This window comes from Mastomys coucha, unplaced genomic scaffold, assembly GCF_008632895.1.
Source record: "Mastomys coucha isolate ucsf_1 unplaced genomic scaffold, UCSF_Mcou_1 pScaffold22, whole genome shotgun sequence".
Classification (NCBI taxonomy): domain Eukaryota; kingdom Metazoa; phylum Chordata; class Mammalia; order Rodentia; family Muridae; genus Mastomys; species Mastomys coucha.
In genome coordinates, this window is record NW_022196905.1 from 167,029,405 (window position 1) to 167,044,929 (window position 15,525).

The 15,525-nt window shown below is 44.3% G+C and overlaps 1 protein-coding gene across 11 annotated transcripts in view; it reads right to left on the reverse strand.

Annotated features, from left to right (window-relative positions):
- Window positions 1–15,525, reverse strand: part of Letm2 (leucine zipper and EF-hand containing transmembrane protein 2) — a 28,243-nt gene that overhangs the window by 2,804 nt on the left and 9,914 nt on the right. For 9 of the 11 annotated variants that reach the window (XR_004109822.1, XM_031339381.1, XM_031339375.1 and 6 more), the window contains exons 3-8: window positions 14,560–15,007; window positions 13,152–13,295; window positions 7,355–7,492; window positions 6,662–6,862; window positions 5,377–5,496; window positions 1,857–1,970 (exon numbers count right to left, since the gene is read on the reverse strand). Coding sequence is in view for 10 of the 11 variants with exons in the window: in XM_031339381.1 (XP_031195241.1) it covers window positions 1,857–1,970; window positions 5,377–5,496; window positions 6,662–6,862; window positions 7,355–7,492; window positions 13,152–13,295; window positions 14,560–15,007 (1,165 nt within the window). In the remaining variant the exon portion in view is untranslated. The remainder of the gene's footprint in view (window positions 1–1,856; window positions 1,971–5,376; window positions 5,497–6,661; window positions 6,863–7,354; window positions 7,493–13,151; window positions 13,296–14,559; window positions 15,008–15,525) is intronic. The other 2 variants (XM_031339382.1, XM_031339383.1) reach the window with 2 other exon arrangements.

The following is a 15,525-nucleotide window of genomic DNA, read 5'->3' on the forward strand; positions in this document are numbered from 1 at the left end:
CCCTCAACTTGGCTTCGTGTCCTTTTGTTCTCGAACTCTGTGTTTCAGGTCTTCTTTCTCCCTTCGGTCGAGGCAGAACCCGGTTCATGAAACTGCCTGGATGATCCTCAGTGGTCTGGGGTGCAGGCTTCAAACCTGTAGCTATTTAGCGACAGAGTGGTTCAGTTCCACCTTTCAGGCGCCATTATGAAACTGTCCCGCAGTTTCATGAACCAGGTTCTGCCTCAACCGAAGGGAGAAAGGAGACCTGAAACACAGAGTTCGAGAACAAAAGGACACGAAGCCAAGTTGAGGGTTTCCAATCAAGGCTCTCCTTTACTTTGGGGGTTCAGCATTTATATACAAGAGAGCATAACTGAATCTCTAGGTTACAATGACATTTGAATAACAAGGAATTTGGGAGGAGTCAGGAAGAGTCCGAAAGGGAAGCTGGCTGCTGGGCTGAAAGTGGAGGCTCTCGGCATCCTGCAAAGGTTGGCCTGGAACTCACTCTGTAGACCAGACTAGTCTTGAACTTGTAAAGTTCAACCTGCCTCTACCTATCAAGTGCTGGGATCAAGGGCATGTACAACTATGCCTGGTAGACTTTCTTGAGTTACATGGAATATGCCCCTGCAAGTTAGTATTTGAATATTGAACTCCCTATATACAAAGTTGCATAGTATTCTATTCTAGGATTTAAAATATGTAGTCCTAGGTCTTTGAGCACTATAAAGTAACCGCCAGGCACAATTTGGCAATTCTGGTGTTGCTCCCAGTCATTAAAAAAAAACAAAGCTAGCCGGGCAGTGGTGGCACATGCCTTTAATCCCAGCTCTTGGGAGGCAGAGGCAGGTGGATTTCTGAGTTCGAGGCCAGCCTGGTCTACAGAGTGAGTTCCAGGACAGCCAGAGCTAAATAGAGAAACCTTGTCTAGAAAAACCAAAACCAAACACAAACAAAACAAAACAAAAAAACCTCAAATCTGCCAGTGGTGGGGCACACCTTAATCCCAGCATTGGTGAAGCAGAGACAGGCAGATCTCTGATTTAGAGGCCAGCCTGGTCTAGAGAGCTAGTTCCAGGACAACCAGGACTACACGGAGAAATTCTGTTTTGAAAAATCAACCAACCAACCAAAAAAAAAAAACTACAGGTAAAAAAAAAAATTAGGGGGCTGGCAAGATGGCTCAGCAGGTAAGAGCACTGACTGCTCTTCTGAAGGTCCTGAGTTCCGATCCCAGCAATCACATGGTCACAACCACTCGTAATAAGATCTGACGTGCTCTTCTGGTATGTCTGAAGACAACTACAGTATATGAGTTAGAGCAAGCAGGGCTGGAGCGAGCAGGGCTGTCCTGAGTTCAATTCCCAGCAGCCATATGATGGCTCACGGTCATCTGTACAGCTACAGTGTACTCATACACATAAAATAAATCTTTAAAAAAAAAATTAATGAAGCTGGGCGGTGGTGGCGCACGCCTATAATCCCAGCACTTGGGAGGCAGAGGCAGGCGGATTTCTGAGTTCAAGGCCAGCCTGGTCTACAGAGTGAGTTCCAGGACAGCCAGGGCTACACAGAAAAATGCTGTCTCGGAAAAAAAACAACAAAAAACCAAAAATATAAAATTTAATGAGTTGAAAAAAGTTAACAGTCTATGTTATCCCTTATTTGCTTTAACATTTATATAAATATGAACAAATGAACCTGGAAAGAAAAGGAGCCATTGGCTTAAATGAAGACAAGTATAGGGGTTGCTAAGAGTACTAAAGGCCTCTAACCTAAAGTCCCAAAGTAGTGTCTGCTCTGACCAGATGACATCAGTGGCGAGGCCTGTGCTGGTGGGATCCAGGCTCTGTCGGCATCAATGCACTTACCTCTATATTCGGTGGAAGTTCAATAGGCTTTGGCTTCATATCTATCAGGTAGAAGGTTCGTGACAAGAGCAAAAGAGAAGGAGGGACGTTCTCCTTCAAGTGGAGGTCCAGCCACTAGAGAACGGGAGGTGACAGACATGACGTTACAGACTGCTATAGCTAGAGAGGACCTGTGGTCATCTATTGCTTCCCTGGCTTGCAGCTGCTCCCCAAGCACACTGATAACCTGTGGCACAGGACAAAAGCACCAGCCTCCTGCTTCTACCCCCAGGCAAGTACCCAGCAACCAACTCGCACTAGTCACTGAAACTCTCCATCCAGTTCTGGGTCCAAGTAGCTAAGTGTCTTCTCTTAGCAGACACAGATGACCAGAAAGGATAACCCAGAAGCCAGGTGCATGCCTATAATCCAGACTTGGGAGGTGGAGGCAGGATGTAGAGTTCGAGGCTAGCCTGAGCTACATGTTAAGAGCCTGTCTCAAAATAAAATACAACCTTATTAAGCAAAGAAGTCAGCGTTAGAATGAAGGTATGATGTGAATTTTAAAGCACCACATTGGCCAAGCTTTTTGTTTGTTGTTGTGTTTACTTTAATTTTGCTATGTTGCCCAGGTCTCTCACCTGTGATCCTCCTGTCTCAAGGTTCCTAAGTGCTGGGATTACAGACATGGACCACCATGTCACAACTGTTCTGTAAATGTTACATAATTAGTGACACATATGGTTTTGTACTTTGCATGTGCTCGTGCATGTGTGTTTGTGTGTGTATGCGCGTGCATGCACGTGTACGTGTGTGTGTGCACTCTCGAGTGTGTGTGTGTGTGTGTGTGTGTGTGTGTGTGTGTGAGATGCACAAGTGTGGGTGTGAGTGAAGGTCAGAAGACATCTTTGAGAAGGGATTCTCCCACTGTCAGGTCTAGAAACTAAACTCAGGTGTCAGGCTTTTGCAGCAAGAGCTTTTGCCAGATGAGCCATCTTGCCAGCCTTTGTCCTTTGCTTTTTTATCCCCACTGAAACAGAATCATGTCCGTAGATGTAGTACTACTCCCTTAAATATCTGGATATATTTCCATTGTATAAAAATGTCATAGTCCAGTGCTCAGGAAATGGAGGCCGGTAGACCTTCTGAGCTCAAGGGCATCTTGGTTTACACAGTGAGTTCTAACCAGACAGGGCAACATAGTGAGAGCCTGTCTCTAAACAAACAGAACAGAACAGAACAAAATTTAGGATAGGGGCAGCAGAGGTGGCTCAGTGGTTAAGAGTGTGTACTGCTCCAGGTTCTACTGCACACCGGACCTACGTTCAGTCCCAGCACCCACACCAGACAGCTCACAGCTATGTCTCACTCCAGCTCCAGCTATGTCTCACTCCAGCTCCAGGGACGGACAGATGCCTCTGGCTGCCAATGGCTTCTGTGGTTTTTCAGGACAGGGTCTTATGCCCTCTATGACCCAGGCTGGCTGGTGGTCCTCATACCTCAGCTTCCTGAATGCTAGGATTAGAGAGATCAGCTACCAAGGCAGGCAGTGTGTGTGTTTTTATATTCTGAAAGATGATATGGCTTGTCTTCATGGAGTTTTTATTTTTCAGGTAGCAATGCCTTAGTGCCCCTCTACCCGATCTCTAACAGAGCTGGAACTTTGCTAATATGTGAATGTGGCTCGTCTCTGGTTTCATTTATTTTATAAGAAAGGTTAAGATAGCCATATGCAGCTGGGCAGTGGTGGCACACGCCTTTAATCCCAGCACTTGGGAGGCAGAGGCAGGCAGATTTCTGAGTTCACGGCCAGCCTGGTCTACAGAGTGAGTTCCAGGACAGCCAGGGCTACACAGAGAAACCCTGTCTTGAAAAACCAAACCAAACAAACAAAAAACCTAAAAAAAAAAAAAAAAAAAAAAAAAAAAAAAAAAAAAAGATAGCCACATGCTTACCACTTTTAATATCTTACTATTATTTTTTGAGACAAGGTCTCACTCTGAAGCCCATGGTGTCCATATACACACCTCCCAGCTATTTAAACATTAATCTAGATTAGCGGTTCTCAACTTGTGGGTCAAATGACCCATTCACAGGGGTCACTTAAGACCATCAGAAAACTGGGCTGGAGAGATGGCTCAGTGGTTAAGAGCACTGGCTGCTCTTTCAGTGGTCTTGAGTTCGATTCCCAGCAACCACATGGTGGCCTATAACCATCTGTAATAGAATTTAATGCCCTCTTCTGGCATACAGGTGTACATGCAGATAAAGCACTCATATGCATAAAATAAAATGATCTTTTTAAAAAAAGACCATCAGAAAACAAATATTTATATTACAATTAATAATAATAGCAAAAATAGTTATGAAGTAGCAATGAAAATAGTTTTATGGCTGGGGTCACCACAACATGAGGAACTGTATTCAAGGGCCGCAGCATCAGGAGGTTGAGAATGCTGGTCTAGATGCTTTATGAAGGGATTTTACAGATGGAATTGAGGTTCCATGTTAGTCTACTCAGAGATCTGATCAAGATGGGCTTTACCTAATCACAAGATTGGAGGCCCAAATCAGAAGTCCAAGGCCTGAGGCATGAGTAGGTCTGGCACATGGCAGACTTTGCAGATGGAAGCAGGAGCCAAGAGGGAAATACAGGTGACTCCTGGAGCCGAGAACAGGAGGGCTGGCAGCCAATGAGGAGACAAAAACATCTTCCTTCCTACAGCTGCAGAAACAACTCCGCCAACAAACTGAAGGAGTCTGGGACTGGATTATTCCCCAGGGACTCCAGGAAAGCCTCCAGCTAGCACTTGTGACCTTTGGGTCAACTAGTAAATGGCTGACATTTATAATCATGGTAGTTTGTAATAGCACTGTGGAAAACCGGTCCCTGTCCCTCTCCTCGTCCAAGGGGAAAGCAGACGAACCTCTCTAGGGTATGTTTAACTTAACTGCCCCACGAAATAAGGCAAATTATGTGTTGTGGCTTAGCTGTCTGGACTTTAAATGTTCTCCTGAGTTCCATGTGTTAAAAGTGTGTTCACCAGCCTATGGTGCTATTAGGAAGTGTGGAACTTCCAGAGCTGACGCTTGGTGGGAAGAGGTTAGACCATTGAAGGCAATTTCGGAACCTTGTCTCCTGATGCTTTGCCTTTTTGAAAACACAAAAACCAGGGTCTCACTTTGTAACCCTAGCTGGCCTGGAACTCACTGTGCAGACCAGGCTGATCTCAGGCTCACAGATCTGTCTGTCTGTCTCCCAAGTGCTGGGATTAAAGGTGTGCTCCCCCTCCTTTGCTTCTCGGCTACCATAAAATGAACAAGAGTTCTGTGCTGTGCAAGATACTCTCTGGCACAGGATCAGGGAACTGGCACCAGGCAACCATTGGCTGAAGGCATAGGAGCCTTGGGCCAAAACAAACCTCACTTCTTCAGATGCATTTAGTCACAACCATGGACACTTGCAAAGGAAGAGTCCCCATGTGAGGTCTGTGAGCCCCAGGGAGAAAGTCTCAGTGCGGAGGGCTGGAGTGCTGCTTGCCTCTCTGAGCTGCTGGCACAGTTGTTCCTCAGTGAGGCCCAGCGACCTCATCCCCCGGGCCCGGCACGCAGACTGTAGCTCTGACACACTCAAAGCCTTCACCCCTTCTTTGGCAATTATCTGCAACAAGTGTGAGGGACAGGGTTAGCTCTCTGGATTTCAATTTTACTTAGTCCCTGTATTTTAATAGACCCCAGTTGCTCTGGCCCTCCATCCCTGCACTGCTGCTCGTAAGTTGGCCACTTGGGAAGGTGGCAATGGTTGGGATGAAGGAGTATTGCTAGTGGACATCAATATAAAAGATAGATAGAGAGCGGCCCCCAGCATTTGGTCAGTAAAAAAAAATCTGTTGTGAAAAGCTTCCTCCGGGCACGCTTTTAGTTCCAGCACTTGGGAGGCAGAGGCAGGCGGATTTCTGAGTTTGAGGCCAGCCTGGTCTACAGAGTTAGTTCCCCAGGACAGCCAGGGCTGCACAGAGAAACCCTGTCTGGGGGGTTTGGGGGAGGGGGATAAAAAAAGCTTCCTCCTGTCCCATTGGCTGAGTGTCTCAATGCAGTTTCCCATACCACCACCCCAGGAACAGCCTGGGTTCTCTGGTCCACAAGACACCTGATAAATAACAATTTCTGCATGGTGTGATCCAAAACTATGGCTCTTCTAGGACCAGTATCATTCATACCATAGTTCTAAAAGCAACATCCAAAATCTAAATTGGGCCAATGTGCTTATGTTTTCTTTGTTCTGGGAAACATGTTCCCTTAAGCAGAATACTATAGCAGCTGACTAAGATTGAGGAAAGCCTTTCCATGGTTTAAAGGAGCCTAATTAGTAGGTACAGTCCAAATGGTGCCTTCTACAAGATGGCCAGACCTTGGTTTTCCTCCTAGCATTGTGTTCTGCCACCTTCTTTTCACCACACCAACTCACAGAGCAGAATCTTTACTTTAGCACCAGTTCCCCTGTAGGAGAACAGTGTGTGTGTGTGTGTGTGTGTGTGTGTGTATGCGGGTAGGTGCTTCCCAGCAGGTCCTAACTACTTTAGATTATTCCCAGCTAATATATCTAGATTACTGGCCGTTTACCTAGGCCTTCTCAAGATAAAACAAACTAACACCATGGAAGTGAGTAGTAAAAGCTGAAGTTGTCCTGGGAATGGCTTCTTAAACCATTCACTTTGCTGGCTGGTTCTATGGCAGCCCACCCGACACTGATGCGGTTAGCTAAGGCATCCTCCTCTGCCTCCCAGAGGCCCGCCCGCCTGCTGCCACTGCAGTGTGGCGCTTACTTCATCGTCTGCTTTGATGGACTTCAGGGTCATCAGGAGCTGGAAGCGGAGTAGATTGTTTGTCCCGAAGGCCTGCAGTTCCAGCAGCTTGCACAGGGCAACCAGCTGTGGCCGGTCTAGGTGCTCCAGGGCTAACTGATCCTCGAAGAGTTTGGAGAAGCCAACTATCTCTTTAGTGGAGGGCCTGTGACCTGTTTGGAACTAGGCAATGGGACAAAGGCAGATTAAAACCCATCTCTTAGTTAACAAAACCTCCTCAATAGATTACTTGAAAAAGATGTCGAAGGAGTTAGCGACTTTCTGTGTTGTATAGAAATGGATCCAGTGCTTCATTGGGAATAAATAGCATCAAGTTGTAGATTAGTGGGAGACTGGGTACTTACTTGCCTTGCATGCATGCTGGGTTCAATGCCTAGACCACACCCCAAGCCCCTGTAAATCCTTCTAGAAGAAAATTTAGTCACTAGAAAAATCAGCAGTATTTTTTAAAGTCTGTTCTGATCTTACTTCTCAGATGATTACTTTAAGGTGGCTTTATTTTATTTGCAAACCACCCTAAATGTTTAAATGTTATTTATTTATAATTTAGATATATGACATTTCAAGGATTCTGAACTATCTGGATGACCCACAATGACAAGCTTTTTTTTGTAACTCCAGCCCAGAAGTCGCTGGCTTGGGACGAGCCCACACCTGTTTTATGTAGGAGAAAAGCTGTGAAGAGGTATCTCCCAACTTGGCCAGGTTTCTCTTCGCCATCTCTTTCATTGTTTCTTGAAGGAATTTTGCTATTTCCAATTTGGCAGCCATCATCTTTTTCTGTTTTTCTTCCTTAACAGAAGAGGAAAAAGTTAATCATAACTGCAGGTTGGTAATAAGAAAAATAACTCCCTCCTCATTAATGTTCATCCCGATAGTAACATTGTCAGTAGGCCTGATTAAGTATGTTTGTAAGAGCCTGGCCACTTTGAAAGAACTTCTCTTTGACTTGTCTCCTTAGTCTTGCATTTATTTCTCATTAACACCATGATGATAAGCCTCAATGAGTTACTACCTCCCAATCTCACGTAGGCTGCTTCTTAAGCCAAACGCTGGTACACAACCCCAGATTTTGCACTACAAATAATACTCAGACACTGACTCTAGGCTTACAGTTTAAATCACAAGTATATTATAATATAGTGTTATGTGCTGTAATAGATTTGAAAAAAACACCAGACAGAAGAAAATTAAATATATGCCCTTTGTTTTGAGGCAGGGTCTCTCTATAGATCCTTGGCTGTCCTAGAACTTGCTACATAGTCCAAGCTGAGCTCAAACTAAAGACCCACCTGGCTCTGCCCCTGGCCCTGCCCCTAGCTCTGCCCCTAGCTCTGCCCCTGCCCCTGGCCCTGCCCCTGACTCCTGAGTGAGGCACCACACTTTATTTAATGTGCATTCCCCCACCCCCACCCCCCAAGGCAGGGTTTCTCTGTATAGCCCTGGATGTCCTGGAACTCACTCTGTAGACCAGGCTGGCCTCAAACTCAGAAATCCATCTGCCTCTGCCTCCTAAGTGCTGGGATCAAAGGCATGAGCCACCACTGCCCGGCTTAATGTGTATTTTTTTAAAAAGATTTATTTATTATATGTAAGTACACTGTAACTGTCTTCAGACACTCCAGAAGAGGGTTGTGAGCCATCCTGTGGTTGCTGGGATTTGAACTCAGGACCTTCGGAAGAGTAGTCAGTGCTCTTAACCACTGAGCCATCTCTTCAGTCCCTTAATGTACATTTTTCTTCTTCTTCTTCTTTTTTTTTTAGTATAGAAGAGAGTTTATTTAAGGCATGGGGAGGAGAGTTAAGAAGGTAGCAGAGGCAGAGAAAGGCAGAGAGAAGGAGAGAGTAGAGAAGTAAGGGACGGCCATGACTACCTTGAAAGAGTGGGAAGGGAGAGAAGGGGAGCAAGGGGGCAAGGGAGAGAAGCAGGAGTAAGAGCTTAATGTGCATATCAGAAATGATAGATAGGCAGTGGTAGAATTTTGAAATAATTATGGTCAAAATGCTGAGGCACAATGTAGAGAGAAGCAGATGTAGTCCAGCTGCGTCCTCAGTTCCCATTTTCTGGTGTTCAAGAGCATCTTCATTGGAATGCTGTGGGTTGTTTCTAGATCCTGATTGTTTTAAATGTTAAGTAAATCAAGGCCTGCAATTCTTTTTTTTGTTTTGTTTTGTTTGTTTGTTTTTTTGAGACAGGGTTTCTCTGTATAGCTCTGGCTGTCCTGGAACTCACTCTGTAGACCAGGCTGGCCTCGAACTCAGAAATCCACCTGCCTCTGCCTCCCGAGTGCTGGGATTAAACGCGTGCGCCACCACTGCCCGGCTAGGCCTGCAATTCTAACAGCTTGCAAAGGGCACCTAGCCAGAGTTTAAGTAAATCAAACCATCTTCAGGCAGCTAAATATTATAGTTTGATTTTTTTTTCCACTTTAATCTTAAACTAAGGTCTAGGGGTATAGATCAGTGGTAAAGTGCTGGCCAAGCATGCACAATGCCCTGGATTCTATTCTTAACATCACTAAAAGAAAAAAGGAGCCAGATGTGGTGGCACACACTTTTTTTTTCTCTTTCTTTTTCTTCTTCTTTTTTTTAAATAAGTATTTACTTATTTATTTTAGGTATATGAGTACACTGTCACTGTCTTCAGACACACCAGAAGAGGGTATCAGGTCCCAGTACACATGGTTCTGAGCCACCATGTGGTTGCTGGGAATTGAACTCAGGACCTCTGGAAGAGCAGTCAGTGCTCTTAACCTCTAAGCCATCTCTTTAGCCTATGTGGCACACACTTTTAATCCCAGTACCCAGGAGGCAGAAGCAGGCAGATCTCTGTGAGTTCAAGGCTAGCCAGGGCTGCATAGAGAAAGGCCCCATCTCAAACAAAAGCAAGCACAAGACAGAAAAGGAACAGGAACTTCTCAGCCCTATCTTCCACCCTTCATTCTCAGTGTCAATCTCTTGATTTAGACCCTGCTTCCTCCCTTCTCTTGGTGCTGTCCCCTTCAGTCTTTCTACCAGCACAATTATTTCCCTAAAATACAGCTTTGATCAAGCCACCCACTGCAGTTCAAAGCTTTGCTTCCATTATTTACTATCATCGAGGTTCTCATTGCTTAGAGTGGGTGATGCTTTCCACCCTGCCATCCCTCTGTCTGTCTCCTTGACCAGCTGCCTCCCAGACTTGCAGACTGTGCTAAAATTTCACCCACCCACTGAACCTCAGCTCCAAAATCCTTCCCACAAAACAGTTCCTTTCTTGTGTTTCAGATGGTATTTCCCACTTACTGAGTAGAAGATCTCATTGTCCCTTGGAGAACTTGCTCCCACCTTTATGAGACATTGTCTAGCAGAGATGCAGAGTGGCACTGGGGAGGAGCCAGCCTCTCTTCCAGCCCCACTCCCACCCCACCCCCCTGCTTTGTGGTCACCAAGGCACCTTCCCTGCTCTCGTCACAGACACTGCAGCTCTGTTTGGCCCAATAGAACATATCTTATGCTCATGACCCAAAGTAACAGTAGCTGTTTGTTTCTTTGTTATTATTATTCTAAATAAACCTTTAATTCTTATTTTATATGTATGTGTATTTTGCCTGCATGTATGCCTATTCACAGGGGCCAGAGGCACTGGATCTTGTGGAATGGGAGTTACTCATGGTTGAGCCACCAAGTTGGATGCTGGGAACTGAACCTGATTCTGCAAGCTCTTAAGCTCTGTACCATCTCTTCAGCTTCTTTATTCTTTTTTATTTTTTGGAACTCACTATGTAGAGCAGGTGACCTGAACTCATGGAACTCACTATGTAGAGCAAGCAGGTAACCTGAACGCATGGATCCTTCCTTTTTTCTTCCCTTACTCTTTCTTCCTTCCTTGCTTGCTTATCTTCCTTTCCTCCCTCCCTCCTTCTTTCTTCCTTCCTTTCCCTCCTTCCTCCTTTCTTTCTTTCTTTCTTTCTTTCTTTCTTTCTTCCTTCCTTCCTTCCTTCCTTCCTTCCTTCCTTTCCAGGCTGGAACATAATCGTATACACTTTTTTTTTTTTTTTTTTTTTGAGACAGGGTTTCTCTGTGTAGCCCTGGCTGTCCTGGAACTCACTCTGTAGACCAGGCTGGCCTCGAACTCAGAAATCCACCTGCCTCTGCCTCCCAAGTGCGCCACCACTGCCCAGCTACTCGTATACACTTTTAATGCTAGCACTTGGGAGGCAGAAGCAGGCAGGCCTCTGTGAATTACAGGATGGCCTGGTCTACATAGTGAGTTCCAGGACAGCCAGAGTTACATAGTGAGACCCTGTTTCAAAAACAAGCAAATATATAATAAAATACAGTAGAGATAGGACATTTAATAAACAGTAATATAAAAACTAGGCATTTACATATAAAAATCCTGATACTGATATTATAAACTTTCATAAAACCAAACTGGATTATATACTAAAAGATACAGTGTAAAACTATAAGAATTCTAGAAAAAAAATACTAGAATCATCTAGCTTGGGGCTGGTGAAATGGCTCCATAGACTTCCAGAGAATCAGGTTCAGTCCCTGGCACCTACATTACCCTCTATAACTCCAACTCCAGGAGGTCCAATGCCCTCTTCTGCCCTCCTCAGGTACCAGGCATGTATGTGGTACACAGACACATGTAGATCAAACACCCAAACGCATAATATAAGTGACCTCTAGTTTGTTAACCAACTTCTAGTTGTAACTCCAAAGACATGGTCACTTTAAGTGTTTGTCCTATGAAAGGATGAACCACGGGTATGAGATGTGTCTTAACCAATCATTTGCCTATCACAGGCAAAGACCTGGGATCCATTCACAGCAGTGGAAAAAGAAAAATAAAAAAAATAAAGAAGCTAGCTTCATTCCCAGGATTGGGGTGGGGGGAGGCACAGACCGGGAGAAAATATTTACAAAGTATATATTTGATAAAGGACTTGTATACAAATACAGAAAGAACTCAAAACATCCAGGCAGTGGCCCATGCCTTTAATCCCGGCACTTGGGAAGTAGAGGCAGAAGGATCTATGAGAGTTCAAGGTGGCCTGGTCTACAGATCAAGTTCTAGAAGGGTCAGGGCTACACAGAGAAACCCTGTCTCAAAAACAAAAAACAAACAAAACAAACAAAAAACAAAACCCAAGCAAGCAACCAACCAACCAGAAACCTCAAGAAACAGAACACCCAATTACAAAGTGGGCACAAAGGCTGTGGACAGCTCAGTGGGCAAGGTGCTTGCTCACACAGGCATGGGAACCAGGGTTCTGCCTGTTTGTATATACAATTGAGTTAGATTGTATATTTGTATATTTGGGGAGCTGATATATAAAAGTCAGAACCCTACATAAGTTGTACACACTTGAGTACACATGCATGGCCACCCACACACATGTACCCCCCCTCTCTTACACACACACACACACACACACACACACACACACACACACACACGCACACACAAAATAGTGGGCAAAATAAACATCCAACTCCACAAGGAAGTTATAGGGATGCCAAAGAAGCTAAGCAACACACACCTATTCGAACGGTTAGTGCCCAAAGTGTACCAGATGCTGGGAGACAGGGAAGAGCATTCTTAGGTAGGATGCAGGATGCATGGCTGCCCTACAAGACAGCTTAGCAAATTCTTACAATGCTAGATATGGTCTTATTGTGTGTAATCACTCTTGCTCAAATTAAAAAAAAAAACCTGAACACAAATATTCATAGCATTTTATTCAACACTGCCCAAATTAGAAGCAACCAATTTCCAAAAGGTGAATGACTTTAAAAAAAAAAAAAAACAAACAAAAAAACCACTGTATATCCATAAATAAAATTAGTAAAGTCATGTCTTTTCATGGAAGAACTCCAGTTTTTTGGGTGTTTTTGTTCTTGTTTTTATGCATTGGATCTCCTAAAAGTGGAGGTACACATGGTTGTGAGCCACTATGTGGGTGATGGGAACTGAATCAGGAAGTTCTCTTAATCACTGAGCCATTTCTCTAGTCCCTCATGGGAGAACTGTAATTGCATATTGCTAAGTGGAAGAATTCACTCTGAGGTGTGTGCTTCCAATTGTTTGGCATTCTCAGAAAGACAAAACTAGAGTGAAACATCTGTGGTTACCAGACTGAAAGAGAGACACAGGAGATACAAACAGGCACAGGACACGTATTTTACATCTACCACGTGACCCGGTGATGGTAGACGGGGTGGTACTCAGAGCTGACAGACCTGCAAACCACAAAGAGTGAACCCCAACGTCACTCAGTTATACCATGTACCACACTGATGCAAGTTGTCATTAACGGGAAAACCGTGGGGTGCAAGAGGTGAATAAGTGGAATATGGCAACTCTATTTTCTGCCCAGTTTTCCTGTAAACCTATAAAACTGCTCTAAAAACTAAAGTTTAAATTAATTTTTTAAAAAAGCTTTAAAATCCTGTATACCTTTTTGGATTCACTTTCAAAAGTTGATGGCAACATGTCTGGGAACAGCTTCAGAAACACTGGTATCAAGAATTCCATAAAAGGTACAATTATAAACACCATAAATGGGACCAGGCGGAAGACATCAACACATGTTCTCAACAGCTGGAGAGACAAACGCACAGCAATGTTATACACGCAGGACATGCCCCAACCGAACAATTCAAGACCCACCACCAGGACAAAGCCTGCCTTTGTCTCACGGTGTGTAAACACTAAGGCAGGGTGTTCTTTCAACACAGCTCTCAAGTAGTATGTATGGGCTACCCTCAAAGAAACCTATGACAATCAATATGCCTTAATATCTCTTAAAAGTCCACATTTTTATAAAGTACTGTATTAGTTAAAATTAGTTTTTCCTTTCCTTTTTGAGATGAGGAGTTTACGATGTTGCCCTGGCTGGTCCTGAACTCCTGGGCTCAACTGATGCTCCTACCTCAGAGTTCTCAGTACCTATGATTATATGATTAACAGTATGTTCTATTGCATTTAGCTTAAAAAATGTACATATATATTTAATATACTAACATATATATGTATATTGTATATATTGTGTATATATATGTATATATATTGTATGTGTGTGTATATATATATATGTATATTGGGGGGGAGGGCTGAGACAGGTTTCTCTGTGTAGCCCTGGCTAACCTGGAACTCACACTATAGACTAGGCTGGCCTCGCACTGCCTCTGCTTCAGTGCAGAGATTAAAGGTACGTGCCACCACTGCCTGGCTTATATTTTTGATATATAAAATATGAAACATTTCAAGACTTTGAGAAGATTAAAAACACAATTATAGGGCCGGAGAGATGGCTCAGAAGTGAAGAGCACTTGCTGCTCTTCCAGAGGATAAGAATTCAGTTCCCAGCACCCATGTCAGGTGGCTTACAATGGCTGTAGCTCTAGCTCCAGGAGATCAGACGCTCTGTAGATGCCTCTCTACTCACATGCACATGCCCACACGTGCTCATGTGCATACACACACACACACACACACTTATACATAATTTAAAACAAAAATAAATCCTAAAAACCTCACAATTTTTAACAATTCTGTAGGCAAATATATAAAATGCAAGAATTTCAGCTAGTTGAAGACAATTAAGATCAGGATGAAACAGGTTCTCTGGGGCTGAGAGGATATATAGATCCTGCCAGAACCCTTCTTAGATGCACAAGGCCCTGGGTCCCAACCCCAGCATGACATGATGCTTTCTGATCAGTAGTTATAATTTCTACTTTAGGAGGAGGGGAGCACTCTGCATCAACCTCAGGGCTTAGAGCATACTAAGGAAGTTGCTTAAGGATTTCTAAGATGGAGTTTTTGTTTTTTATTTCCCATTTCAAATCTATCTCTTGCCTACCCTTCGCCTCTCTCGTCTGGTTAGCGCCTGTCCGTGCAGCAGCCTCCAAACGATTCTGGCAGCGACTTTGGTGTCATTCCAAAGTAAACTGAATCCATTGTAATAGTATTTAAGTTCATGCATGATTTTTTGTCTCAGTGACTGCTTTTCTTTTGAAATCTCTGTCTCAGCTTCCTTGGCAGGCTGCGGGCTTGTGGCCTTTGGCGTTCCTTTTTCCTCCAGCTGAGGGTTACCAGGGGCATTTTGTAGCCAGCAGGTTGGGTGCAGTTTTTGTGGGAGTCTGGTTCGTAAGGGATGGACTTTATTATGGCCTGTTAGACTGGGATAGGAGTACTTCCTGCTTCCACAGTTTTTCATATAGGTTGTACGTAAGTGAGAATCTGGCAAGTGGAAAAATGCAAGTGATGGGAAATGAGAGCAGGGAGGGTACACAGAATGGCTAGGCAATCTGGAAAAGAAGGATAACACTCAGTGAGACGTATTATTACAAACAACAAAAGGATATTTTATCTGGTTTAAACAAGACAGGCAATAAGCAACTGATGTTTATTAATGAATGAAAGACAACTGTGTGTGTGTGTCTGTGTGTGTGTGTGTGTGTGTGCTTGTATGTTGCTGGGCACCAACCCAGGACCTCATATACTTTCTGAGAGTGTGCTCCACCATTGAGCTACAAGCCCCTTGCCCCCAGGTAGAAATACAACTTTTTTCTTTTTTAAACTGACATTGAGACACAGTTTCTTTATGTAGCCCTGGCTTTCCTGGAACTTGCGGGTAGACCAGGCAGGCCTGGAATTCAGAGATCTGCCTGCCTCTGCCTCCCTAGTGCTCGGATTACAGCATGCACTATTAAGACTATACTGGTGCCGGGCAGTGGTGGCGCACGCCTTTAATCCCTGCACTTGGGAGGCAGATGCAGGCAGATTTCTGAGTTTGAGGCCAGCCTGGTCTACAGAGTGAGTTCCA